The sequence below is a fragment of the Bombus fervidus genome, chromosome 2, assembly GCF_041682495.2.
Source record: "Bombus fervidus isolate BK054 chromosome 2, iyBomFerv1, whole genome shotgun sequence".
NCBI lineage: Eukaryota > Metazoa > Arthropoda > Insecta > Hymenoptera > Apidae > Bombus > Bombus fervidus.
The window spans coordinates 20,930,213-20,957,718 of NC_091518.1; the positions used below are offsets into that span (position 1 = coordinate 20,930,213).

General features: G+C 37.0%; 2 protein-coding genes and 2 long non-coding RNA genes across 9 annotated transcripts in view; 2 read left to right on the forward strand and 2 right to left on the reverse strand.

The window, feature by feature from the left end:
- The first annotated feature begins 436 nt into the window (after positions 1–436).
- On the forward strand, positions 437–7,306 carry LOC139996656 (uncharacterized). 5 transcript variants are annotated; one of them, XM_072021183.1, is made up of 5 exons: positions 437–517; positions 971–1,174; positions 2,486–2,616; positions 6,332–6,539; positions 6,919–7,306. In XM_072021183.1, the coding sequence occupies exons 2-5, from the start codon at positions 1,097–1,099 to the stop codon at positions 7,150–7,152; spliced, it is 651 nt and encodes a 216-aa protein (XP_071877284.1). In that variant the 5' UTR covers positions 437–517; positions 971–1,096; the 3' UTR covers positions 7,153–7,306. The 5 variants fall into 5 exon arrangements, with proteins under 5 accessions (XP_071877284.1, XP_071877291.1, XP_071877304.1 ...); XM_072021190.1 differs by having other exon boundaries at positions 484–615; XM_072021203.1 differs by having other exon boundaries at positions 501–517; positions 1,004–1,174.
- On the reverse strand, positions 1,541–3,882 carry LOC139996750 (uncharacterized). The gene is made up of 4 exons (XR_011802336.1): positions 3,361–3,882; positions 3,129–3,328; positions 2,796–3,046; positions 1,541–2,676 (listed from the first exon to the last, which is right to left on the reverse strand). It is a non-coding gene; the product is annotated as an uncharacterized lncRNA (long non-coding RNA).
- Positions 7,307–12,541: 5,235 nt separating the features above from the next.
- Magu (SPARC related modular calcium binding-like protein magu) overlaps positions 12,542–27,506 on the forward strand; it is a 33,147-nt gene continuing 18,182 nt past the window's right edge. Inside the window, exon 1 of one of the 2 annotated variants that reach the window (XM_072020784.1) lies at positions 12,542–13,201. In XM_072020784.1, coding sequence (XP_071876885.1) covers positions 13,115–13,201 — 87 coding nt within the window. In that variant the 5' untranslated portion in view covers positions 12,542–13,114. The remainder of the gene's footprint in view (positions 13,202–27,506) is intronic. The other variant, XM_072020789.1, reaches the window with a different exon arrangement.
- Positions 12,760–15,269, reverse strand: LOC139996764 (uncharacterized). The gene is made up of 2 exons (XR_011802349.1): positions 13,828–15,269; positions 12,760–13,252 (listed from the first exon to the last, which is right to left on the reverse strand). It is a non-coding gene; the product is annotated as an uncharacterized lncRNA (long non-coding RNA).

The window sequence follows — 27,506 nt, forward strand, 5'->3', positions numbered from 1 at the left end:
CACGGAAATTCTCAGGATTTACTTTGACTTCGCTGTTGTTCTGTGGGCTGCATTTCTCCAGTTTTCAGCTCGCTTAACCTGGAGTCCCTGACAAGTTTGCGACGGTACAAGCGAATCGTGTCATTGTATCGGCCTTGGATATTTAGAAAATCTGTCCAATATGGCAGAGGACTTACGCCTCCATTTCTGTAGATTATGCGTATTCATTCTATCGTAATCCTGCGTCCGCGATTTACCGCAGGAATCGAATATTCCTTGTTTGAAATTTGCCAGGGAATCGGGAACAATCTGGTAGAAACAACTATTTACACACAAAATATACACTTGCATACACGTTTTCTTAAAAGCAGAAGCAAAAAGGTTCATTTCGCTATCGAGAAAGAGCGTTCTGATTGGACGATCTCAGCGCCTCTCCACGAAATCAAAGCAAACTTTTATATAAAAAGAAAGAGACTCCTTCTTCTCTGGTTTACACCGTGGTGTTGTAAAGAAAAATCCACAGGGACATAAAGATAGAGTGCGTGAGCGAGCTGAAAAAGCGATATAGGAATAGGAAGAGAATGCTGTATAGAGACCTATTCGTGCATATTCGCTGCATATTCGTATAGTAAATATGTAAGTACAACACCGATCAACAAGCGGCGTTAGACACATGCCTCATTAGAAAAGGATAGAAAGCGCCTCTATGCAGCGTTCTATTCCTATTCCTATATTGCATCCACGGTAACATATGACTCGCGTACATTATCTTTATATTTTTATGGAAGAATCTGTGAAAAAGGAAATAAAAATATTGAGCAGTCATGAATATATTTTTCTTCATACTAAACCGATAAAGTAGATTGTAGATGACGCGAGTTCTTACTGCCGTGTACCGCCACAGCGGCGAACGTTTCGTTCAAATCTTTGGTTCTTAGTGTTTATGACAACCTATGAAAAACGCTTTTTAATAAGATTTTTATGTTAAAAGATTCGTTACAAATACTTTCTATATTTGGGATAGATCTAATTACTGAAGGAAAGAAAGAAATCAGTCGTATCTCCGACTGCGATAATTATATAACCTACATATATAATTGGAAGATTGAAGCAAAGTATGTTCTCTGTAAAGTCTAATGTGAAATCGACGTTGCTTTGTGGACCAGCAGAGTTGAGTCGATCTTTTATGTTCGAGGTAAATGAATCAAAGAATATAAACATTATAATATTTTGTACATACAAACGTAGTTCAGTAATTTGAAATAAATAGTGGAATTAGGATTGCACAGTGATAGAGAAATTTACGCGAACTGGATACAATATAGAATAAGATTTCTTAATTTCTTTTTCCAAACAGATCAAAATTTAAATAGATTAGAGATACTTAATGAGTTATTAAAAAATATAAACAGTAATTGTTTAAACGTTTACATGAAACAATGTATAATTGCAAAAATGTATTTCAAACTCAAATATTCGTGTCGATACGATATTGATGTACAGTTGTGCTTTGTTACTGGTCGCAAGGAAGGATCAAATATGACCAATTAGCAAGACAAGGTTTAGAACAGATATTTTTCTTTGGCGTGAAATTACATACGTATTTATATGTATCAAAGAATTCGGATTACATCGAATATGACTCGATATCTGAAATTTTTTAAAGACTTGATAACTCTTGAATTTTAAACCTTCACAGATTTTTAGCCTTTAAAATTTCTATAAGTCATGAATTTTTAAAAAAATCTAGATAGATTTCAAAATCTTAAAAGTTTAATGGTAATTCCTTATTCTCCTGATATGTTGTTTCGTCCTTCATATCTTAAAATAAAGAAATCTATTAATTTATCTTTAATATCTTACATGTTTAATACCTATCAAGGTTTCAAAACTGAAATATATCAGCAATTTCAGAATTTATCAAAATTTTAAAAACTCAAGACCTATCAAGAGTTTCAATGCATTGAAGACAAAGTAACATACATGTATAATTTCTTATAATATTATAAATATTTCAACTTCTTTAAATTTCATAGAACTGTAGAATCAACATGCAGGAAATAGCGACGAAAAAAATATTAAACGAGTCCTTGGAATTCCCTTGCGTAGCCCGAAAGTTAATAAACAGAATTTGATAACATACTTTAAAAAATTACAAATGCGAAACGTTGACCCGTAATGAGATAAGTCTTTCTAAGTATCGAAGCACATTTGAAATATTTCCTCCACCTCACGAAGACGTACAAGGAGTGGTGGGGATATTAATGGTCAGTTAGCAATGCAGGGTTTCCGTCAGTTAGCAAGGCAGTGCTGTATACAATATATAGCGCCTACAATATATGAAAACATACAGAAACATGATGAGATTGATAGGTTGTTTCCAAATCTCAAAAGCATTCTAAATATTAGCATTAAAAGTCAACATTATTGCACGGTCGGTGCTCGTTATGGAACTGTTTTGTTAAAAATGGTATGGACATTTCCGGAATCGAGTTTTCCTTCGTAGGTAGCAATTTACTGGGCCGAAGAAGGACGCCGCGTCGTTTACATTACAACAACTCCGTTGGAGAGACTGCCGGCAGCCTGTCACGATAGAAGTAATCCAGCACCCGCGGCTTTCAAGCTGATGAGATTTATGTAAGCGGAACACTTTTCTTGCGGCGCTTCTGCACGTGCATCGGCCTTCGGGATTCGTTTCTCAAAAGAGCGCCAGATTTATATCCATTTAACTAAACTAAATCGCTTATTTTGAAATCGTTTGTTTCACTTGAATTTTGAATCTCGAATGTCGGTTAATATATTGCGGAATTACTCACTTCGTTCTAAGACGCAGAAGAATTTATTAGTTCTTTTTGATCTTCTAAGAAGAAAGATCGTGTTGTTTTTCCAAAACTCGTTCATGGTCGTTTTGAGTCATATAGTAGCTATAAGACTTTTTTTTTTTTTATCACAGAAAACCTTCGTGTATATGTTACGTGTATTGTATAAAACATTTAGAAATTGCATTTCGTCTTTATCGTAGTGAGGCGTAATTGTCCTGAATATACTGGTTAAATTTGAAATCAATCTGAGAATGTAAACAAAAATTACAAGACATCTGCTGTAAATATATATTTAGTAAAAAATTAGAATACAGCACGAAGAGTCACCTTAAGCATATAATAAATGTTAAAGATGATTTTTTCACTAAATATTAAGACTTATTAATGTAACGAATAATTGGTTGCTTAATATACTTCTATGACTTCTGTGAAATATATATTTACACTAAATATTTTGTAATCACTATATGTATTTTTAGATTTATTTCAAACTTTACCAATATAATCATTCGTATCTCGTGATAATGCTAACGGAATCTCGAAATGTTTCGTATAACACAGACAATATAAAAAATTTCTATAAGCATTCAAATACTTTCGTCAACTACTGTATATTAACCGATGGAATCATAGTGGAGGATCGCAGCGTTACGCCATAGAATAATAATATGTAGAACGGTTTCGAATTCGAGAAGTTTGTTCAACGTACCGGAAGCGATAGATCAAGGAACATTAGTTACTTTACACGTCACACGCGACAGGTATTGACATTCTACGTGCATAAACATATGCGTTGTTTAGAAGCGATCGTATTTTCAGAAGAGGCTGCGTTAACTGCACATAGATCACGCCAGAGAGGTTACTCATTCTCAGCTGCTTTATGTAGCGAACTACAATGAAATACGCAGTATAGTACCGCACAAAGAACTTTGATTCATCGTTGAATAAATTTGCTTGAACCGATCGTTACAATTTGCAAATATAGCGTGGTATAAATGTAACAATACATAAATTAAACGCTTCATAAAGAATTGAAAAAAGAAGGACTATTTTTACGTATGTACGTATATATACGCATAAAACTTACACTTTCTTTATCGTTAATCGTTCGAAGTTATCTTCGATTTTAACGTTCTATTAGTTATTTAACGAATGATACTTGAAACAACTTTACAGAAACGATTTGTGTAAATTATGTTCCAAAACTCTATTCTTGGCCGATTTTTCCTCGAAAAAATGACGCTTCATTGCAAATAAGAAATTCAAGAGAAAATTCTTAATTATACCTCGGTCAATCGTATATACGTATCCACACGGAGAATTAATACCAACAACAAGGTGGAGATCAAACGTGTGAAAAATGATCGATATCGTTTTCATTTTTTTCCAAGTCAATTTTAACTACGCGAACGCTTACGAAGCTAATCCTTCGCGGATAAAACGAGGCAGTTTCGAAACGTTTATTCTTTCGGTTAGATAAACAACGTAGTCCGCAATTTTTATACGCGATTCATCGTAGCACCAGAAGCAAGAGTAAAATAAACGGTCGAACCGGGGTCGTCGCAAATCAGCTGCTTCCTTCTTCTACGGTTTATTTTTCAAAGTTGAGATTTTATCTGTCCACGCTTGAGGATTCGTCGAACCGTGCCTTCTGGCGAAAGAGGAAAATTCTCTTCTCTAACTGCGTCTGTTCACTTTACTTTGCTTTTTTTACATATGTAGGTTCCAGTTCATTTCTCTAATTATCTCGCTTCTTAGTTCTACCGTTTATGTATACACGAGACGCATACCTATATATAGTATAGTTTCTAAGAATGCAGAAACGTTGGTCGAAATGCGACAGCAATATCTATACGAATTTTAATCTAGTTCAGGCTTCTATTCAAATTTTAAAATCAATTTAATCAAATTAATAGTAAGCAACGACGCTTACTGCGTTCTCATTGAATCAAGAAATTATATATTTAAGTACCTATTCAATATATATATATTGAATATATATATATATATACATTTATTATTTAAATATCACTATTTGTGTTGATGTTGGAGTTAGAAATCTTTCTATTAATTTAGATTCTATAATTTTAAAGAAGTAAAACAATCTTATAATTTAAAAGAAACACTTAAATCTACTTCTTAACACTTAAATTAAACTCTTAAATCTACTACTTGTAATTAAACAATTAACGAATCTGTAGATGAAAAAGAACGTTAAATCAGAGCAAAAATTTGCAAGATTCTATACGATGTCGAGTTACAAACAACGATTTTGTTATTGCATACGGGTTTTTAGGAGTCGATGCAATGAGGTTATGATATTCCATTATATATAGTTATGCTAACGGTAGAGAATAAAATCATTAGAGTTAGAAAAATTCGATATTTTAGTGTAATAATTCGTATCAACCAATGATGAATCGCCGATAACGTAATATATATTTAGATTCGTTTATTTAATTATAAATAAAATTTAAATTTGGACAGAGATATGATTCGCTATAGATCTATTCGAGTAGTGTTATGTAACTTTGATTCACTCTTGGTTGGACTGCGCGGATTTAGACATTCTATTGAATTTAGAAGAACTGACTGATTATATATTAGATTTACAAATGCTATAACGCTTTCACTTTTGGAAACGAAGTTTATTGATTTTGGAACAGGTTTACACGAAGGCAATAAACGAAACGCTATTTTACGTTTATTACGGCATCCATTTACTTAAGCTATATTGCTCGCGGGATCCTTGCGCCGTTTGTTTATTTTGCGGTTACCAATCATTCTCGATGCCGAATTTTTTTAATAAATTATTATATTCAGGTGGTCTTGGTAATCAGTTAAACGTTTCAGATTTTCTTTCCAGATATATATCTATCATTTATGTTACAAGTTACGAGATACAAAAGGACGCATTACTGTCTCTTAAATTTCAAGAAAAAAGCTTTAAAATAATATTCTCTAGATATAATTTCTTGCTCAAAGAATACAAAAGAATAGCGTAAGGAAAAATGTGGTTTATACATATACATACATTAAATATACTACGACATACAGTAGTCACAAATAACATGTATAAAAATATATTCATAAAACGTAGTATTTTAATTAAGATTGCGTAATATAATAGTATCATTTTAATACTATAATTGTAATACCATCATTTTATTACTTTTTATTATAACGGTATAATAATAGTATAATACGTTGTAGAATTCATGTGATTAACTGAAAACAAGGCGCAAAACCTGCTGATAGATGTTCACTGCTTAAATTGATAATAATTATAATGAAATAGAGTAGCACGGTAATAAATTATTATTACAACAACATAATAACGATATTATGTATGTTAAGAAGGTACGGTAAATACGATTTGGTAAGATAATGTAAGAAAATCCAAGTGGATCACATCTGCTTTGAACGAACTGCGATCATTCTGTAATAAGGTTGCATTACGCGCGCGTAGTGAATCCGCTTTCGATTATGAAATCGAACGCAAAACGATCACGAAGAAATCAATACCCTAGGTACTTGGAGAACTATGAGGCTCTCGCGAAGCTGCTCGTCCAGCTACACACCTTCGCCACTTTGCCTTCTGTGCTCTTGATCGACGACTTCGACGCCTATACCAGTAGCTATAAAGAAAGTGAGGTGTTGCAAGATGTACACACTGCCAGAACGTGTTCTTTGATTCTCAACACGATGAATTCTTGCGCGCAAATCCTGAAAACCAACGTAAGTAACGATATACGGTTTGCTGGCTAGAAGTATTAAGACATCTACTAGTTACTTTTATTGGAAATTTTATCGAGGATTACGCTTGCTGGAAGCTTCATTGGAATTTCCTTTTTTTGTAAATTGTATAAGAATGTAATTAGATTTTTTTTTGGAAATTTTATTGAAAATTACATCTGTTAAAAATTGCAGTATAAAACGCATATGATGCGAGTGAGATAACAGATTTGTAATGGAATAACTAGGAACTAGAAACACTGAAATGCATTTAATACTTATGGCCGGTTGTGTAACTCGATGAAACAAATATTTGGGAAACAAACTATACCGGAAAGGAACGGAGAAATTGTTAAGAAACATTTGTCTGCCTTTGCTTCAGGTACATGTGTGCGCCTGGTCCTCCTCCGCGTTGCAAGACATTTGCCCGTACACGATATACTTCATCAACATTTGGAGTATATCAGACGAAAAGGAGACTAATACAGTATTGCTGCAAAAATACATGCAGGAAGCTCCCACTGAACAATGTCCAACTTATAAATACTGTAAACTCGAAGATGGAACGAGAGTGTTGAAAGAAGTTCTGTACGAAGCTACGAGGGAAGAATTTTAGAAATTCATTTTGGCATTACTGTCAATTAATTTTAAGAATACTAAGAATACCGAGCAGAATACGTATTTAAGCAGAGTATTTTACATAATATAATAATATAGTAGGATTTTGATTGGTCTGATACATTGAAACGATAAATTGTATTTCTGTATTATTTGATTCGCATTTGATATTTTACTTACATTCTACAACGTTACATTGCGAAAGCTTTATTTAAATAATTAACAGTTGATTTACAATTTATTTATTAGTCGGACAATCGATATTTCAACGTAACATAATTTCAACTTTTCTAATCATGTATATTTGATGAAATACATTCACCGTAATTTAAAAAGTATTATTATGCTATAACAGTAAAACGATACTCCACAAATATTCAGTGATACTCCCTACGAGCGAAATGTTGCAAGAAAGCAACGAAGTCGATAGTTAACGCACCAAGCTCCGTTCGCGCGACACTCTAAAAATCTAACACCGTCCTTGAAATGCGTTGAAGCTCCAAGACCGCTTGCAGGCAGCGCAGCGGCTCGTTTCATTTCTGTATACCTACGGCAAATTAGACTCGAAGAGGTTCAACGGAGAATTACATTTGCATAGAAGACGCACAGTGCTATAACCAGCGTCACTCTGCTTCACCTTAAAACCTGTCTATTAAACTACCTTCCATATTCATGTTTTTACATTACAATAGATACACTGTCGTCCATAAGTACATATTAGAACACGTTCAAATTAATGCAAATATATAAAATATAATCATATATATATATATATATATATATAATTAGTAGATATCGATGTAATCGATAGTTAATATTTAATTAATGTAATTAAAAGAGCAATTGTCGAAAGCGTATAAAAATCGATCCTGTGGAAATACTTGATTTAGGTGCGTCTGTTCAACGTTACAATGTTACAGCGATTGAAATATGTTTCCAATCGCGTTCTAAGAGTTTATGTAGGTTTTATACGGTGTCAGTTATCTATTACAAAAATTGATGCGAAGTCACGGCGATGCTGATATGTTAATTTCTTTATTGGTTTAAATTTACCAAAGTATTTGATGACATAGAATCAACACGTTTTTCGATCGTCATTTTGGAAATGTAATAGAAATATCAACTTCTTCGGATTGTACCACTGTGTGGAAATACTTATTGGCGATAGTGTATACTGTAATAATTTTCTCAACACTGTCATGGATACGAGAAAATGTAAAAACGAAAGAAGAACTAACAGAGTCTAATTATAAACTGACGAACGACTTTTTTTATTGTCGTTATTCTTCAAGGCATAGAAACGCTATAACAAACGACGGTAACACGGTGAAAAAGACAAGTGCAGGGGGGGGGGTTGGATGTTGGCGTCCTATTGTCTGGTTCTTCTGCTCGATCAGGTCGAGAGCCCTTCTCGGGAAGAGCCCCCTTATAGACTGAACCGATCACTTGTTCCGATCGGTCCGAAACAATCTGAAACTGACAGGACTATGGACCAGCCGTGGGCTTCTCGCAGCGAGGTAATAAATGGAAACTTGGAGGTACCGTAAAGTCACCGTGAACGGGAAAATGTCACAAGAAAGACGCATTTTTTTTTCCAGCCGACGATACACGGACAAGGAGACAGACTAATATCATCGAATAAATAGAAGTCGATGTATCATAACTAAGATCGTAACTAACTATATCTATAATTAATTACGATCCTGGTGCGGTCTTGGAATTTTGAGATACATATTAGTAATGATTCTTTCATGATTTTCAGATCAAATTTAAGAAAGGTTTTGCAGCAATAAGGAGACAAAAGCGATCCGCATCTTAATGGATTTTTTGTTGATCTACTCGAATTATTGGAAAATGGAGCTGCCTCCTTGTTACAGCAGCCACTTTAATTTTCTAACGACAGAAAAATACGATTTCGTCGAAAGCGACCGAAAGAATCCGGTAGGGCTAATCAATTACAGATGGATCGAACACGAAGATATATACACATGTACGTGGAAAGAAAGAGAAAGAAAGAGAGCGAAGGAGATGAAGAGGAGGATAATTACGGAGCAGAAAATTGCAGGGTGACTTATACTAGCAGAAGTTTACACGTCGCGAATGAACCGGCTCTTGGTGGGTTCAGGATCAGCGAGACAACGGTAAACCACCGTCGTTGGTCTGTTGTCGTGATGAGGAGCAAGAAAGAGACAAAAGAGACGGCAGAGAAGGGACGAGTAACGAGAAGAAAGAGGGAGAGGAAGAAAGATGGGAAAAAGGGAGGGAGAAAAAGCGAGAGGGAAGATCGCATACCTGAGTGAACAGGTGTGCCGGAGTGGACGACGAGTGAGTTGCTGTCCAGCCGACGGCGGCTTGGCCAACGAGCAGCCTGTTAAGTCCCTTCGTGCACGAAGAGCAGGGACGCAATCACTTCGCCGATTTTAGAATTCGCGACCGATTGGAATTCCACCGAGGAAAGTAAAATCCGTCTGAAATCGCTTGGGACTGTTTTAACAACCGGCTATCGCTTTAAATCGAACGTCTCCCGTCAGAGATCGTAGAGTCCCGCAAATGCGCAAGATTAATGTCATTCGTTGAACGCTTCGTTCTTCGTTTTCTTCGATATGAATTATGTTAATGATAATTAAGATTTTGAGATTTTTAGGATTGTTCTTAAATTTACATGTACAAGAATTCGTTGTAAAGTAATCGAAATGTCTTATTGTAAACGGCATATTTTAAATCTGAGTACACAGATCTTATCGAGAAGTTTTCATTTGTTAAAGAAAATTAAGCGCGAGAGGCTCGTAAAGATTTATAGTTATTGTCCTCGATTATTCATATTCGAAATTGACAGTCAGTCGTGTCTAAAAAGTCCGAGTGATTTATTTGAACTACGAGTGACAAGCAATATCCGAAGAGCAGATTGTAAATGTAGAATGACTTTTGTCTCCCTGGTTACCTCAGACACGGCGGTATAATTGCACTCACGATCCTCGCCACTTTCTCCGCTGGACCGAGCGCATTCAAATACCAACAGCTACTTTAAATGCATCCACGGACTCAGTGACTAACTGCATCTTTTTTTTTTCTTTCTTCTGCCGATGTCTCAAACTAAACTTGCTTCTGTCTATGAATATTTATGATCTTTCCTAATAACAAACTCTACTTCATTATCATAATTTATTCCAATCATTTCTATTTCAAATTAGTATTTACATCGTTATAACCGTCATAGTAGATAAATTGTCAATGTACGATCGATAGAAAGAAGTTAAAAGGAGATTCTAATAAGAATTAAGAATAAAGGGCGAAACGACGAGGATTATTTTTCTTGTCGGTTATTCGTCAAGAAGAGGAAGACAAATGGAGTACGAAGCAGCTAGAGTAAAGTTGTTTAAAGGTGGTTAATAGCCAACCCTACGAGTGAATTACACCCACGGATACGTAGGTAGCTGAGCAATAGCGCGTTATTATCTCGCTCGCTACGCCTACCAGTGGAACGAGTTCGATCGAAGAGTTCGATCGTTCTGGCCGATTAACCATCATTGTGTTTTCTTGTCTCGAGCAGGTGTCTCGAAGATAGATATTGCTTGCACGCGACAACCTTAGGAATTATTGATAGAACGACCGGCGTACAAACGTACGGCCAGGTTTAAATCTGACTTGGAGCTTAATCTCACGACCTACCTTATATCTAACTTTATGTCGTGTCTACGAGCGTAAAGTGAAATATGGTATTTGCGCGTCGTTCTGCGTTATAAATCACAAATGATAACTGTATAAACCACGTATTCGTTGGTTCCATAACGGAATCGTCATCGGGTACGCGGCATTAAATATTTATCGAACGAATCGTCTCCGAGAACTTGTTCGATAGATATTTCGAAATTAGAATTTTCAAACAGAACCAATTGTCGATTTTATACTTCGTTCGCTATCGCGTTCCCTCTTAAATTAAAAGAATTAACCGGTATCTTTTTCTTATTTGTAGAATCTATCGAAATCGATACCAAGTACTCACAGTTAAGAAAAATTGTAACGTATCGAGTTGCATCGAGGAGAGATCCGATAAGATCGGATATTTCTGCATTTTTGGAAAAGTAAAAAATGCAAAAGCGTAGAGAATGCGTACGATATGCAAAAATATGCAAAGGAGAGTTAAGGTACTTCCTGTAACATTTACAAGATGAAATAAATTTCTATTTAGGTTTTATATCTTTAGTTACGCGGATAAAGACGTAAAATTGCATAAACATTCGCAGTGATCTACCGATGACATAAACAGGATAGAAGAACAATACGTTCTATTATTCTATCGAAAGGTTACGGCAACATTGTTTTCTAATTCCAGATGTTCTTTGCGGAACTGCAGAGGACAATCGATCGGAGGGTGATGAAAGCGCGAACTACGGACACGAAAAGAATAAATCAGGTCTCCGATTGAAATTTAACGAGGAACCTGGATGGCCACAGGTGTGCGTCCATTTCTAAACGTACGATCCTCCTGCACCCTCTCACACCCCTTTACCAACTGGTCGGTCGCTGTTAAAAGCTACATTCCATCGGCCAAACAACCAGTTCTGAATCGGTTTCGAATTCTCGATGGCTCATGAATCTTCGATCGCACGGGACTACACGTATGCCTAGAAGTATGTATCGAAGAAAGCGAAATGAACATCGAATTTGCTTTATTCGTATCGACGAGAACGTACAACGTGGTCAGATGTATCGTGTTACGGTACGTTGTTCCTCTGACAGGGGAAATCGCTTTTCCAAAGAAACCGAAACTCACTTTAAACGGATAATCTATGGATAGATAGATAGTTTCAACTCTTGTCGCTCTTATACGCGCACATCGGGTGTTTTGGTAACATTGTAAACGAGATATCATACGAAATTAGTTTATTTTTGCTGTTATCTGTATCAGACGAAGCAACAGCATCAAGAAGAACATCAGGTACCGATACGAAAAGCTGCTGATGCGATTATGACGCGATAACGAAGCGAGATAAAAATAAATGTTGCATAAATGAGTTTTTTGAATATTCAGCATCGGAGGTTTAATCGTTTCGTTTGATCAATTTTTGTTAAAGAACTTGAGCGGCGGATAAAAATTTGTATGCAAATATCCTTGGATCAACAAGTTTTTCGCACGATTTTCAACATATATTATCAAAACTTTCTACATAATTATATTATTTTATCGAAAGCGATGAAAAAGTCACAGTTGAACGATCAAAGCGACACCGCTCTACCATACATCGTAAACGATACGTTATAAAAGCATTAGACTTGTTTGTTGTTCATAAATCTCGCTGCAATAATCCTTCAAATAATACGTCTCTTTAACGGAGTTTATCTTTTGGAAACTTAATCGAGTACAATTTCAGACGATATAATCAAACCGTATAACGATGGATACGAGCGATCCTGCGATTCCTCGAAATAGCGAGCGAGTAACGAAGCTCGGGCACGAAGTCCTCGTCACTTTTTTAACCATCGAAATTCTCCGATAGCGACGAAGAGGAGCGTAACACACAGGACTGCAACGGGGAGTCTGCCATCGGGCCGAGACAGGCTGCTCCAGCAGGCGAGCAAGTGCCAGTTGCTCGGCGGCAGTTGCCACGGCTGGACATACATTCGCGTCCTTTCGTCGAGGTCTTCGTTCACATGCGACTTACCCCCGTCGCGGTTCTTTGAAAGGAAGTTCGAGGGACGAAAGTAATCACCGTGAAAGAAAGTGACGAAAAACCGAAATCGTGGAAGCATTTCGAAGGAAGAAAGAAACGGCAAACGAGAGGAAAAGGAGATAGAGAGAAAGAGAGAGAGAGAGAGAGAGAGAGAGAGGGATCATGAAAAGGAGGATGCCATGTGTTAGGAACAGTGAGTGCGTGTGAGTGGCGTGCGTGTTACGTGCGTGTCGGCCCAGTGGCTTCGGTCCTTCGACCCTCGAGGACGTACCACCAGCCGAGGACACGATGATGATCTCGATGATACAAACTGCCATCCTCCTGTCCGTCTTCGTTCATCTCAATGCCGCCACCAACACTATCACTATGGCTAAGGTGAGTATGTAATCGAACGTTGTCTCATTTGGAGAAGGTTTTCAAGGTTCCCTAGAAAATCGAAAATTGATGTACGTTGCACCGTATCACGGATAGGGTAGAGTTTTAGTTTAGTCAAAGGTGATCGTTTTCACCGAATAGCGTGAAACGCTTGAAAATTGGAAATTCTTGTTGAAAAAGGCAAAGATTCTGTGAAACAGAGGTACAAAGCTATGTCTCATAGTACGATACAGACGAATTTTATCTTCGACAGAGCCGATATATTTTAGAATACAATGTTTGAAGAAATTAGGGAACCGTTTAATCAGGGGATATGATTTATGACACGGTTTGTAAGATATCGCTAACAGCAATGTTGTATATTTAATGTTTATCAATAGCAGTACTATTAACGTACATCCGATCGATATTAATAGTAATGTCGTTGATATATGTATATTTCACGAATAATGATGTTATCTTAATCTATTGTCTTGTAACATCGACCGTGATCGATAGAGTCATAACTCTTTGAAGGAGGAAACAAGACTCTTTTGTCACTCGTCAGGTATAACTTGTATTATCAGAAAAAGAAGAGATTACAGAAGGCACAACCGGGTCAAACGTTTCTTTGCGATCCAACTTACGTGATCTCGTAATCACTGTAGGTAATATCTGCCATGCACTGTGCAGCGTACAGGTGCAACTATACTCTACTAGAAGCGTTAGCCGGTTAAATAGCTAGTAGTCGGTTGTGTAGTTAAAAGGTATTCGTGCGACAATAGCTGGTTGTTGGTTAATTAGACACGGTTCGCCAGTACGATAAGCGCGAACGAGGAGAACGGTTTCGACTAACGAAAGAAACGTTTTTTTATAATAGTTGCGTGACAGAAAAATTATTAGCACTTGGCGTACGCGTTGTACAATCGTTTCACGGCCTTTTAAGTATCCCGCCGTACGATACAAATAGTCTTTTGTTTGCACCAGGCAAAGAAGAAAGGTAAATAGCGGTAATATCTGAGTCTCGATTAGAGATCCGTAACTTTTCTTTCTTCTTTTTTTCAATATAATTATAAATACGCGAGATATCGTGCCTCTTTCTCTGTCCCTGTTTCGCTCCCTCTTTGCGCTAATGATTAATCGAGAAATTCAACGCTATGCTCGTTGTTAAGTTAATTATATGGAGCACCCGATAACTTACTGCTTTTACACTGGGTGGAAAGATAATTTTGATTTCTCGTTACGAAATTTTATTGCATTATACTCGTTCTCTTTCTCATTTTTCCTCTTTCTCGGTCTTCCAAGAAACATGTCGAAACGAACGATTCTTCCGTGAAATAGTAGCGATTCTTATCAACGCATCGTGACGTGTTCGATCGCCGTGTGTTATGGTGAAATTTTCGTATTTCATAAAAATATGATTCATCGTTAATTTAATCTACGCCCACGATCGCACAAGGCAACGCTATTGCAACACTTTGTAATATTCGATAGTGAGAACCGAGTCTCTTCTTAACCCCTCGCCTTCTGATCTTTTCCGCGACTATATACATCTGCGTTAACTAGCGACTGCTTTAACGCTATGTCCGAGGCAAAACGTTGAAATATTATACACGATTTGTATTCAGTAATCTACGGTCCATATAATATGGAAGTAAAGCCAGAGTTAAAATTGAACTTTGATACAAGTCTGACTCCGTTCTATTTGATCCATAATCCATACCAGTCTGATGAATCTGACTCGATACTATGAGACAAGGGGTTAAAAAAAAATTCGTGTAGGTGGTCTTATGGCTATGCCGTGAATGTTCGTTGAAATTCACATTTTTGAACGTACAACTAAAGTAGTCGGAAGCTAAACAGAGATTTTCTTCCAAGCGTTAGATATTATAACGAAGACTTCACACTGGATATTTTGTATGTACATATTTCTGCATACTAGATGCTTGATTCTGTATATTTTTGCAGCTTTAAGCGTATAAACGCCTATAATCTATTTATGGCATTGAGAGTTACAACTAGGTTCGTCGGAAAGTTTTTCTTCTTATAATGAACTTTCAACGTAACATTTATCGTTACTTATAGCCGCCTTTCGTTTACTTCGTTTACTTCGTCAAGTTTTCCTGTTTTATCTAAACATTTTATTAAAATATTCTCGCGTCCCTACGACCTGTTTCCAAGTATCGAACATTCTTTGTATCAAATAGCTTTAGAAATATCTAAAACGAAATATCAAAAACTGTGGAAAATTGTCTCCGTAGGAGATGTTTTATCCGATCCTCGTAAAGAATGACAATTATTGTTATCAGCGATCGATTTTTTCACCGTCTTTTCTCCTAGATTAAATTTTCAGATTCGAAGCGTGAATTAGATTCCAGAGACTCGACTTGAAACGCAAATAGAATTTCAGATTGAAATGTAAATTAAATTTCACATTGAAATGTACATACATTTCAACCACCTGCGTTTTATGAAAAATCCACCAGTGAAGTCTCGGATATACGATCGAACGAACGTACGAATCGAAAAGGTGTGGACGTTTCAACTGACCTGATACAATGCCAAATATCTCGGAATATCACCAGTATTCCCCCAGAATAGAAACCACGGCGTCTAATCAATTTCCGCGATAGAGGCACATGGGCGATCCACGATGACAGACGCCAAAGAGAAAATTGTATTTATTTATGTCGCGGTCGTTCGTTTCCTCCTTATCGAATTAATTACGATAAAAGCAGCCGTGCGTCTCCAACAACATTGTTCTTTCTTCGTATTTCACCGTTTGTTTGTAAACTACCACGTTTTCTTCGTGCACAAATCGTAAAGAAGTAGTTACGAGGGACAAGCTTCGTTGCAGATAGCACGATTTTTCATTTCGACGTCGGGATAACGATACTCGCTTTCAATTATATACTCTGGACGGTTAAATGGAACGCGTAAACGCGACGAAATAACGCTCCTTCGCGACAACGCCGATAAAATCACGAACAGTTTCCAGGAACATGTTCTAGAATTAAGAGCGTTGCACACGTATTTTCTGACCCGAAAATCTTTGCTGGCATAGCGAATTAACGATGTTAATAAATCGCGAATATTACGTCGGTGGATAGTAGATTTATGCTTGATGATTCTGTTGCTCTGTTTTCCTTCGGCTGCTCCTCGGCCGCTGGTCTCTCGATATATCGGGAAAACGCTTATCCTCTTCGCGAGAAACGATTCTCGCATTTGCTGATCCGTTATATTCTCTTTTCGCGTGGCAATGCATTTTGCAATTTAATCGTTTCTAGCTTTGGCCGATTGCGAAGGGTAGAAATTTCTAACGATAATTTATTAGTTATTCAGGTACGTTTAGGTATTACGTTTTAATTTGAACTATTCGAGTAGCGTATCGTGCATCTAACGGTTTTGGCGATTATTACGAAGAAAGTAAAGGAAAGTAAAGAGAAGAGTAATTCTCGTTAGGGAAGATAAAGTTCCGTCGTTAGCAAATTAGTTCGATTAATGGATTTTCTAATCTTCGATTCGATCTAAATTTCAACTTAATAGCGAAAGCTATTGGGTAATCTGTTTCCTTAAATCAAGGAAAATGATAATTAGACTGCGGATATTTCTGTATTTGTGGGATATTTGAAAGCGCAACGTAGAACAGAACGTTGTAGTATTTAATAAACGAAACGGATCTCTATTTCGATTTCATCGTCGCGTTAATAAAAATATGAAATTGCATAAAAACTCGCAGCCCAAAGCTAATGAAAATCGATGAGAAAATGTAACTTGGCGAGTTGGATGGAAAAGGCGAAACGAGCTCGAAAGAAGCATCGACTCTCTGCCGAAAAAGGCGCATCCGAAGAATCTGTTAAATTTCTTTTCATGCCCCCCTGTCGAGACCACTTACGTAGGCACAGATTTGCCATCGAAAGGAATTCATACGTGGGCACACTTGGCATCCGAACAACGTTTCTTTTTTTCGCTTTTTTCTCGCCTCTCTCAGTTTCGATTTTACACGATCCCGTCACACAGACAAACACGTATAAACCGTATGTTGCTTTTTTCCAGCGCATTTCGCCTTTCCGATCGACCTTCGCAAAAAAGGACACACGTACTTGCGCGTATCATCGATCAGCAATATTTGTGGCACGCAAATTTCACTCGCGTGCAATAAAATGCCGTTCATTCGGAAATTCCACGCGTTAATCTCTCGATCGCGCGTCCTTCCGATCTTCGCATTCTTTTCGCCGGGGATCGCAAACTTTTACGCTTCAACTTTTAATGTCTCGTTGGCCGTGAAATTTCTGACATCCTTTTCCCACTCGTAGAATGTCTTTTTTTTAGTACAAGCTTGTTGTGTATAGCGTAGTATCGCGTGTAGATCCGAGAGACGATATTCAGAGAAAGGAGCACTTTCAATATAAATTAATTTTCGTTATAAAAAATGTCGAGTCGATATTGTTGCATCAGCGTGATGATCGATGGAACATAGTAGAGACGAAGGAAACGATATTCAGAGTAAGGGAAAGTTTTCGATATAAAGGAGATTTTAATGCAAATTATACTTTTGGTAATTAGGGCAGAACGTTTCTCTGCGACATAATTTTTGCCACTTATAACGCATCGATAGGTAAAGGAGGACGACGATGTGTTCTTTTATGAGTATCAAATACTTAAAACTTAAAGTACCTAAGAGAAACGTATCCTTTATTAATTATTAACAACAGTGTTTCGACAGTGTTCTTTATATTTTTGTAGAAAACACATAACGCTAGAATTAGAACTAGTTTTACAACTTATCATTTCGGTTATTGTCAGCTCGATAAGATGCGACGCGAGTCCTTAACAAGATATCGAAGGAATCTGATTTTCATTTCTCCTATTTGCCAAAGATACAGTAGCATAGCAGAAGAATCGTAAAAATATTTTAAAACGCAAGGTATCAATATCCACTGATCCTAAGCATTATTTCTCTAGAATTAAATATAACGATATCGTCATCGATAACGCTACCAATATTATTAATTTCAACAACATCGCCACCATCGTATGACGTTAATCGCACGAACGCAGCAACATCGAGTTGCCTCAAAGTACTCTCGAGCGAGCGTCCGGTTTACTATCCATCAGTACGATAACCGATCGTATTTCTTAAAAAAAAAAAAAGAAAAATAATCTATTTGACGATTCAAAGCTATAAGCATCTTCGAGTACCTTCGTCCATAACGTAGCGAACAAACGATGTCAGTATAACACGAACCGAACACGTTCCACGGTTGTTTCTTTCTTCCCATGCTCGTACCTAGCCAGGAATTTCGTTCGTTAACATTGAACGTATGCAAATCGCTGGAGACGAATTCTTCTCACCGAGAGGCGACAACCACGAGCCTTATTTCCGTGTAATCTCAACTTTCTCATAGCCGGCGAGAAGAGATAAAACGATCCGTACGGTCCAACCGATCCAGACGGCCAAGCTCGAACTCGTCCAAAGGTGCACACGTGCAACGTTTAGCTCTGCTTGTACCTGGAAAAAAGAAACAGCTTGCTTCCAAGTACGCATTAGATGGCGATCGTATCTCGTCCAGTCTTGTTCGATTTTCATCGAAAATCGTACCCTTTATTTCCTTAGATGAGACTATTGCAAATATTATGGCTCTTCAGCGCCAAGTGTTTCAAGATGTTTGATCTTTGCACAAAGAATCCCACGACGATATTTCGATTTGCATGCTTCCCATCGACGTGTTCATTTTACAAATAACCGTTACATAGATACGTGTAATATGTACGTGTGCAAAAAGGTTTGCCGAGGTACAGTAGTATGCGAAAATCTTCAGTCGAATAGATTTTTCGCTTTGCGATTAATTGTTCTCGCATTTAAAAAGCGTATTTAAAAAGTATTTAAGAAGATTTCGATTGATATTGTTTATAAAAGCACGGTAAATAAAAGAAGACGGAATCGCTAGAGATGCAAGAGATATAAGATATTTATTATAAGTTATTATTACAATTTATTCCTTCTGGGGATAGAAAAGAATAAACGATTGCTCGACCCGATTTCAAGTTCCTCGTAACATTAACATTTCAAGATCGAAAGTTCTTGTACGGTTTTATAATTACGACATATTAATACGCGTGTAGCATTTTCTATAGAACTTTAACCAACATTGGCTACAAGAACATGGCAAGCAGAAGAAAACGGATAAACGCTTTTATCGCATAATTACACACGTACGCCATTAGACGAAATTTTTTTAAGTATTTTGCACGTGTTACTGACGCACCGAGTAAGCAGAAACGAAAGCTGAAAGCGTATCGTTTCGAGAAAGAGAGAAATTGACGGGACGCGTGTGTCTTCGACAAGCAGCCGATGAATCGCGTCTTGTTCGAAATACAATACTTAATAGGATTTTTTCAGCGCCGCGAAGAAGACGTCTTGAATTTCGTGTCTTAATCCATCCGAAGACGAGCAATAATTAATAAGAAGCTGGTTGCACGAATGGCGAGCATCAAGCCGCGAAAGAATGTGTCTAAGAAACCTGTTTGGGGAGAGCCAATATCTTACGAGGTCCTCTCCTCTTTACCTCTTTCTCTCCTCTCCTCTCGCCGTACCAGGAACACACATGTGCACCTTCTCGTGTGCATTGCGACACGCAAAGCTTCCCCCGAATGCTCAGGTGTTGGCAGATATTCCCCTTTCTGCCTTTTGTGCATCGTTTCACCTTCTGCATCGTTAGCCGGCCAACTCCTCATCGTTTCGGCTATTAGCCTCTCTCGAACGTTCCTCGTCCGACTGATTATCCAAGCCGATTAACGTTGGTCTTCTCGTAATACGAAAAAATTCAGTTTTGCAAAGTTCCAATGAAATTTCGATAGAAGAAATGGAAGAAGAGCTGCAGAATGTCGAAGCTTAACTATAGCGATTTACGAGCATCGAAAACAATTTTAACATCTAGGAGAGAAAATATATTGCTGTTGATAAATAATCTGTGTACGATATTTTGTGTTTTATGTCGTCTTATCGAATTACGTGGGATCGACTCTGGTCTGTTACCTTCCTTATCGTCTCTTCAGGGACGATGTAATGCCATTTTTCCAAAACTTCCGAGCTCTGCTGGCGGATATTTTTCTTAGGTGCATTTTCTCCATACTCCTCGCCTATTGCCCCGTGTGATTATTATTTGTTCCTTTCGTTGAAAACTTCTCTTCGTGGTAAAAGATTCGATTCAACGAATGACACAAAAATGCACCTAGGACGCGATATTTATGTTGACTACATTAGTAAATATTTTTCTAGCAAATCCTACGAGTTTCGAAAAAATTGCATCTATCACGTACTAACTGAATAACACGATAAAACACAAAATATCGTGCATCTGTTATTTATTGATAAAGCGGAAGAAACCTTTGGGACAACCTAATATTTTGATCGATTTAATTCTTTATCAAAATCGTCGAAGAGACATTGATTTATTCCACTGATTCCATAAGTTAAAGTGCATCGTGATAAGCGAAGAACGTGTCCGATAAAAACTATATCAAAGAAGTAGAAATAATAAATAGTCTGTGGAAGAGCACTCTAAAAATGGTACGAAAAGAGGGAGACGATATGCACATAATTCGATAATAAAAACGTTCTTTGAATTATTTTCCAGCCAACTGTATCCTTTCGACGTATGTCGTTTGGATCGTGTGTTTGATCCAAAATTAATAAAATCGATAACAACATTTGAAATTTATCGCTCGATGTAATCTAAATACATTATAGCAATATATATATATATATAAGTATGATATACCGACGTTAAATTCAAGCTTGAAAATGAAATTTTACTTCAAAGTATAGTAAAACAAAGTCCATCAAAGAGTAGGTATAATTAACGAGGCAAACTTTAATTGAAATTGGAAAGTTAAATTTTACTTCTAATGTTTCTTCCTTCACCGGGACAGCAAAGTATATCGAAGAAGAGTAAAACATCGATAAACGAGCGGAACTATAGGGAAATATAGCAAAATATACACAAAATCATCAAATCTTTGAATCTGTTCGATCGGTCCAAAAATACGCGGGAATTCAGGCTATATGCTTGTCGGAGCATACGATCCTCAAAGTCTTAAGCCACGTTCACAGCAGTTCTATCAACGGTCGTTACTCAGCTATTTCGCTACTGCACAAAAGCGATATTTCATCGTTGACTCGGCTGTTTTTCGCCTCCTCCCGATCCACATTCATATCGTATCATTACCAATGGGATTTTTAACGAGTTTCCTGCAAGAACGCGAATAAGGTTAACCTTTTCCGCGGCGGATTCCAATCGGATCCGATCTAAATAGCAGTTACCGAGTTGGTAACGAGCTATTCGAAAAGCAATTAAACTCATAGTAATTTTACGATCGGTGTATCAAGCGTGCCGGCCCAGGACCTTGATCGTTGATCGGTTGCTATAATATCGAGTTTTATCGTGACTCAAATCGATCTGCCGCGCCGCCGTCGCTACTCTATAATCAATTTTCTCGTCGTGTCAACTACGGGGGCAATTCGGTGCCGCATGGCGCCAATCTACTCGAACACTTCCCTTTTTCTTCTTTTCCTTTTTCTTCTCTTTCTGCTTATTCGCACATACTAACTGGTCCTAACTGGTCCAACACTTTTCCTGAATTTATGTCGTAACGTTGTATGAATTTGTACGAAACTAACGAGTAGAAGTACTTATTATCTGTTTTTGGAGTTGACAAACTATACGTTTAAGTTATTGATCATTTGCGCGTGTTTATGCATATTCATATTTTTATGTACGCAGCAACCGAATGGAAAAAGAAGAACTTGAGCAGACATATGTTTCATACCTTTGGATATTTTATACAGCTTTGCGTATTATGCGCGTTCGGTGCGTTTCGCACCTTTAAACTTTCTGTGAATGCAGAAAAATCGATGTAACGTACCGATATTAGACGTCACTGTTTGAAATAATTTAATCATTTTTCTGTCGGATCGTAGAAGATCTTTTTTCTTTGATTCAGAATTTAGAAAATTAAACATATTCTTGCGTACATAGGTGGCACAGAAAGTGTCGACGCACTTATTAATTAATAAATATCTTAAATATTCGGAGTATATAAATATACTAAATTTCGTATCATTTAATGGCACTTTAGCGCGTCCGGAAAAATTCGATGCAATAAAAATGTAAACGTGTAATTTAATAGAAAAAACGCTTCATTGGGAAAGGAGGGTACGTGTAAGTACTTTTTGTAGCTATTATACGTACATATAACACAAAGTGCCAGATGAATCATTGCATATTTCTTCATCCGTAATTTAGTAATTAAATTACATCCTGTTAAAGACAAGCAAATCCGCATACTTTTGAACCACGATGTTACTACACGCTTACGAGTTTCTACGGGTATAAATTTCTTCGTACGATTTTTATCCTCTCTCGTGACAGAGAATATTTTTCTTCCTACTCCAGCAGATCGTTGGTCCTGTTATTTCTTTTTCTACTTCTCCTTTTTCTCTGACACACTTCCTTGGCGCCTGTAATAATTCTCCAGACGAAATTGTTAGCAAATCCTATGGAAGCTAAAGAGGGAAAAAGAAGGATGACAGATTCTTGACGAGTCGTTATATCGTTCGTGACATTCGCTCACGAAGCTACAATTAATGGTAACTACCGCGGAAAATGTAGTCCGATAATTGGCGCGCGTGTCAATGACGACGACGCCTCGTCGTCGAGACGTTCGTCGGTAATTAACACTCGTCCCGTTAAACGCAACTCGTTCCCGTCTGCTAAGAATTCAAAAAGAGAGTCTCACGTTCGCCTAATTAATAACCATCCTTCCACGCTCGATAGATGGAAACGGTGCCTCCTTCTTCTTCGCGAATCATTATTCACTTTTATCCGTTTTTCTGCCTTCGACGATCGCTCTGCTTTTTGGATTAGGTGCAATTAAGGAGAACGTTTATCGAATTTGACTGAATCGCCTGGTGATTTAGCGGATCGTGCGCTATGTTTCGCTTATACGCAGCGATACGGAGCTCGTAGAGAGCTGCAGATACAAGTTGTATGATTTGGTTGCGTAGTTGTGGAGAAATTCGAGCCTAGAGGCAATTTTTTAATAGTTTTCTCTTTTCAGTAAGAATATGTTTTACTAATTTTCTACAGTTATGAAGTAAGGCGGTTTCAGTATAATTCTTATAAATTAAATTTACAGCTTATTTTAGTAAGTTTGTCATTGACTTTCTCAGCGGAATGTTCTATTTTATTCCTTTTTTTCCATCGAACCACACGATGCAAAACGTTCAAAGATATAAAAACACTCGTTTTACTCTTTTGTCGTTTCTTGTCTTTTTTCATAGTTGAGAAGTATTTGTTGTTACTCGATTGACATGGGATAAACGTTGAATGTACGATGTATTATATAGTATCTCGATGAAAATATCAATTATGGACGTACAGTTCGTGGTCAATAAAAATTCACGATTATATTAAAAAGGAAATGAATGTGACCTCGAAATCTTGGCATCTAACAACGAGGAATAATTCAGCTGCGTATTTCTTCTCCGAATCAACGTCCATATAAATACGTGTCATAAATATCTTTAACATCGTTCTAAACGACGCTTAAAGCTCCATTTCTTTTTACGAATACTATTCCTCGACGTTCCTCGTCATTTACTCTCATTTTCGTACTTCTCGCGAGCACTTTGCCTCGTTTGAAAAGAATATTATACCGTGTCTTTAGAACGGAGAAATTATCAGTGCAATGAGAAAGTTTGGACGATTGGAAGTTTGAAAGTTTGAAAATTGGAAAAATTAAACGTTTGAAATCTACGAATTTACGAACTCCGGTGTTCGACAGTTCGAATCATCGAAGATGTAAAAGTTTAGAAGTTCAGGAGCTTGAAGTTTCGTGACTTGGAAGAGTTGCAAATGTAAGAGTTTGAAGATGTTAATTATTTTTCCAAAAAGATCAGAGAATACTCCTAATTACAAACATAGCAACGACCACCAAAAGAAACGCTGCATATATTACTTGATAAACTACTAATTCCATGAGAACATGCCTCTAAATCCTACAATTTCTCTGCGACCAATTTCTCAACGACCTAATATACCTACACATAATTCGATACATATTACCACGGCGGAACGATATTAATAGAAATGGTCAAACACAGCGTGATGAATGTTCTACGGGAATTTTTCGCTTTTCGCTGATAAACCGGCTACTCTGGAACAGGATCGATTTGAATTAGCTCGATACACTGCTGTCCACGTGATCGCTATCAAGCACGAAACGTATGGAACTTTAAATACGCTTGAACGTAGGCGACCAGCGACAGACAGGTGCAACAAGTAATCACGCTGGTCGACTCTTGTTTGTAGAAATTTGCATTTGCGTGTCGTCTAGCGCTGAATACACATGACCTGTTCTCTTTCCGCGAATTCTAATTAGCCACAGGATGTCACTATGGCCTGGTATCTATAGTAATCGACTGATTGTTGAAACCCTTAACGCGTTGCTCCTCGTATCTCATATGGACCGTACGTTTCTGCATAATAATTTAAACTGGTTATATCTAATTCGTTTGATGAACTCATTGGATACGTTTGAAGCTCATTGATCGTATCAATTTAAAATTCGCTTATCGAATCGTTTCGACAGTGGAACCTCCGATCCTTGACACGCAGCTAAATAATATATTCTACGTAGTTCAATGGAATTAAAGCAATAAATGTAAATAAATAAATCAGTAACAAATAGATTGGTAGAAGTAAATAAACTCATATGCAATTGTGTTTTGTGTCTCGACACGTAAACGTAAATATTAATATCGTCAACAGGGCTCGCGTGTTTCTAACAAACAAATTACACGAAAGTGGATCTAGCGAAAAGCCTAATGAAAATTCTAATGAAAAATCAAATAGCAGAAATTTTGATCGTTTCGTTAGTCGTAGTTTTAATCCATCAAAGACGATGTAAACATAGCACAAAATAACTTTTATGCTATATTAGATTAGGGTCTAAAAGATTAACGTCTTTTCATCCGATGAAATATTTAAAAAATACGAATGACACTGGTTATATACAGATTAATAGTCGTGAATTTAAACTAACGTAATAACTAAACAAATATTATTTGTTTCTCATTAAACACCGTGGATTTATCGCTTCCCTCTCTCGACCATTTCATATTAAAATCTTCCTCTTCACAATGTTGCTTTCACTAAGTAACGTGAAAATCAGAAAATCAACAGAAATCGACTCTCGTAGGAACTTTGTATATTTGCATCTACATTTATTTTATTTTATTCCTCCTTTATCTCCGCTATAAAATCTCGTCTGCTGATAAATAACGAACAACTCGACGGTTATCATTTGAAGCAAAGTCGCGAATCGTTTTAATATCGTTTTCGTTGAACGTCGATGAGATCGTTGGAGCACGAGTTTTCGAAGCGTTCTCGTTGAGATTTATTTTCTGCCAGAAAGGAAACGCTTTTGCTCGCGCGATTACGCGCCGAAAAACCCGTTTCGTCCGCACGCACCAAATTATGCTATCGATTTTCCCCGTTTCTTTTTCTTCCTACCTTCTCGATCTTTTTAATGTTACGTGCTCGAAATGCGCTCGTTAACGAGACAAGCGACACACGATGAAATCCTGCTATTGGCAACAATTAAACGCGAGATCCTCACCGGTTAATTAATTTCCTCGTAAATCGTGGACGAATCTACTTTACGATCGATAATGGCACGCACGGAAACGGTTCGTTGGTTTATCGATAAACAAATTAGACGCGAGAATGCAATTGCACGAGATCGCTACCGTAGAATTTCAACAGCGAACGCCGCTTCTATCATTATTTTCCTGCTAATGGATTCCGTGACTGGGATTCTCCACGTTCGTTCCTTGAAACGTTGACTTTTATTGGCTCGTTCGTTTCTACACAACTTAGATAACGATAAGGCTCTCTACCTATATATCTCATTGTTTTATAAGTTTTATAAGTAGGTGTTATTATTTCGCGAATTGGCATAATTACGGGAGAGAACCAGTTTCTTGAAAACATTTGCACTTTGAATATTTTAACAGTGTATATATCACAATTGCTAATAGGACATTTCCTTCGTCAAAACACCGGTTTACACAGGTACGATAATGTAATATTTGCATAAATAGCTGTGAAGATAAAAGAAGACAGACTTTTGGATATTGATTCATTTTTCCTGCATTACCTGCGACAGGCTGCTTCTACGAAGATTATATTTCATTAAATCGATCGAAATCATCTATCGTTGTTGTATACCGCATGTCGTCCCACTCCCGAAACCAAACCACCGAAACCAAAAGCAGACTACCGAACTGTCCTGTTTTTGCGACCAGGTTTTCAGGACAGAGATAGAAAGAAAAAAACGATATCATATACAAGCACCGTTCTACAGCGACTGAAGTCCAAATTATAATTTATAATGCCAAAACAAATATAATTTCGACACGCATAATATTGTATGGCTATGTCGTACCTTTCGCCTGATCCACCCCACAACCGGAATTCATTGTTTATTATGAACAATATATACGTGTAATAATAATCTTCCGGGTCAATAAACGCTATGAAAAAAGAAAAAAAAATACTACATGTGGTAGTTGTTAATAGAAATATACTTAACACGTTATAAAAGTTTATTTTTTGAGAATAGCTAAGCATCTTCTCGAGCGTAGTAACAAAGTATTCTCGTGATCGGTAAAAGATTACTATTTTTACCAAAATTCAAATTGGACAATCGAAAATAACGTGTAAAATTCATTAATCGAGATGAAAAGAAAATTTTGGAATTGAAAAGTATTAAAGATTCTACAGGCAACGTCTCAGCTATTTCCTATTCAGCCGATAGATAAGGAGAAAGTAGGAATCAACATCTTCGAACAACAATAATAGCGTTGATTATCAATTCGTATTCAAGTACTTACGCATATAGTTATCTGAATACTTGCGCACGTTGTTGACGTAACGCAGGAGTCCAGGTTCTCGTGATTGCTTAAATATTCGAAGTCGATTATCGCTTCCAATCGGCCAGGAACACCGTCTGAATGTTAAAGGATCATTTACTGGCGTGTATCCTTCGCGAGGATTTCAACGATTCGCACATCTTCGCTTTATGGTAATGTTTTTGATTATCGTGTTGCCTCAAATTTTTCATCTTCTTTGGAAACGCAAAACTCCATTAAAACTCGAAATATTTGCCCAGAAACCTGAATATCCTATCTCGTTGTCTTTTCTTTAAATATCGGATTTAACAGTGACATTCCTGAAAGTTCGTAAATATTTTTAATTTC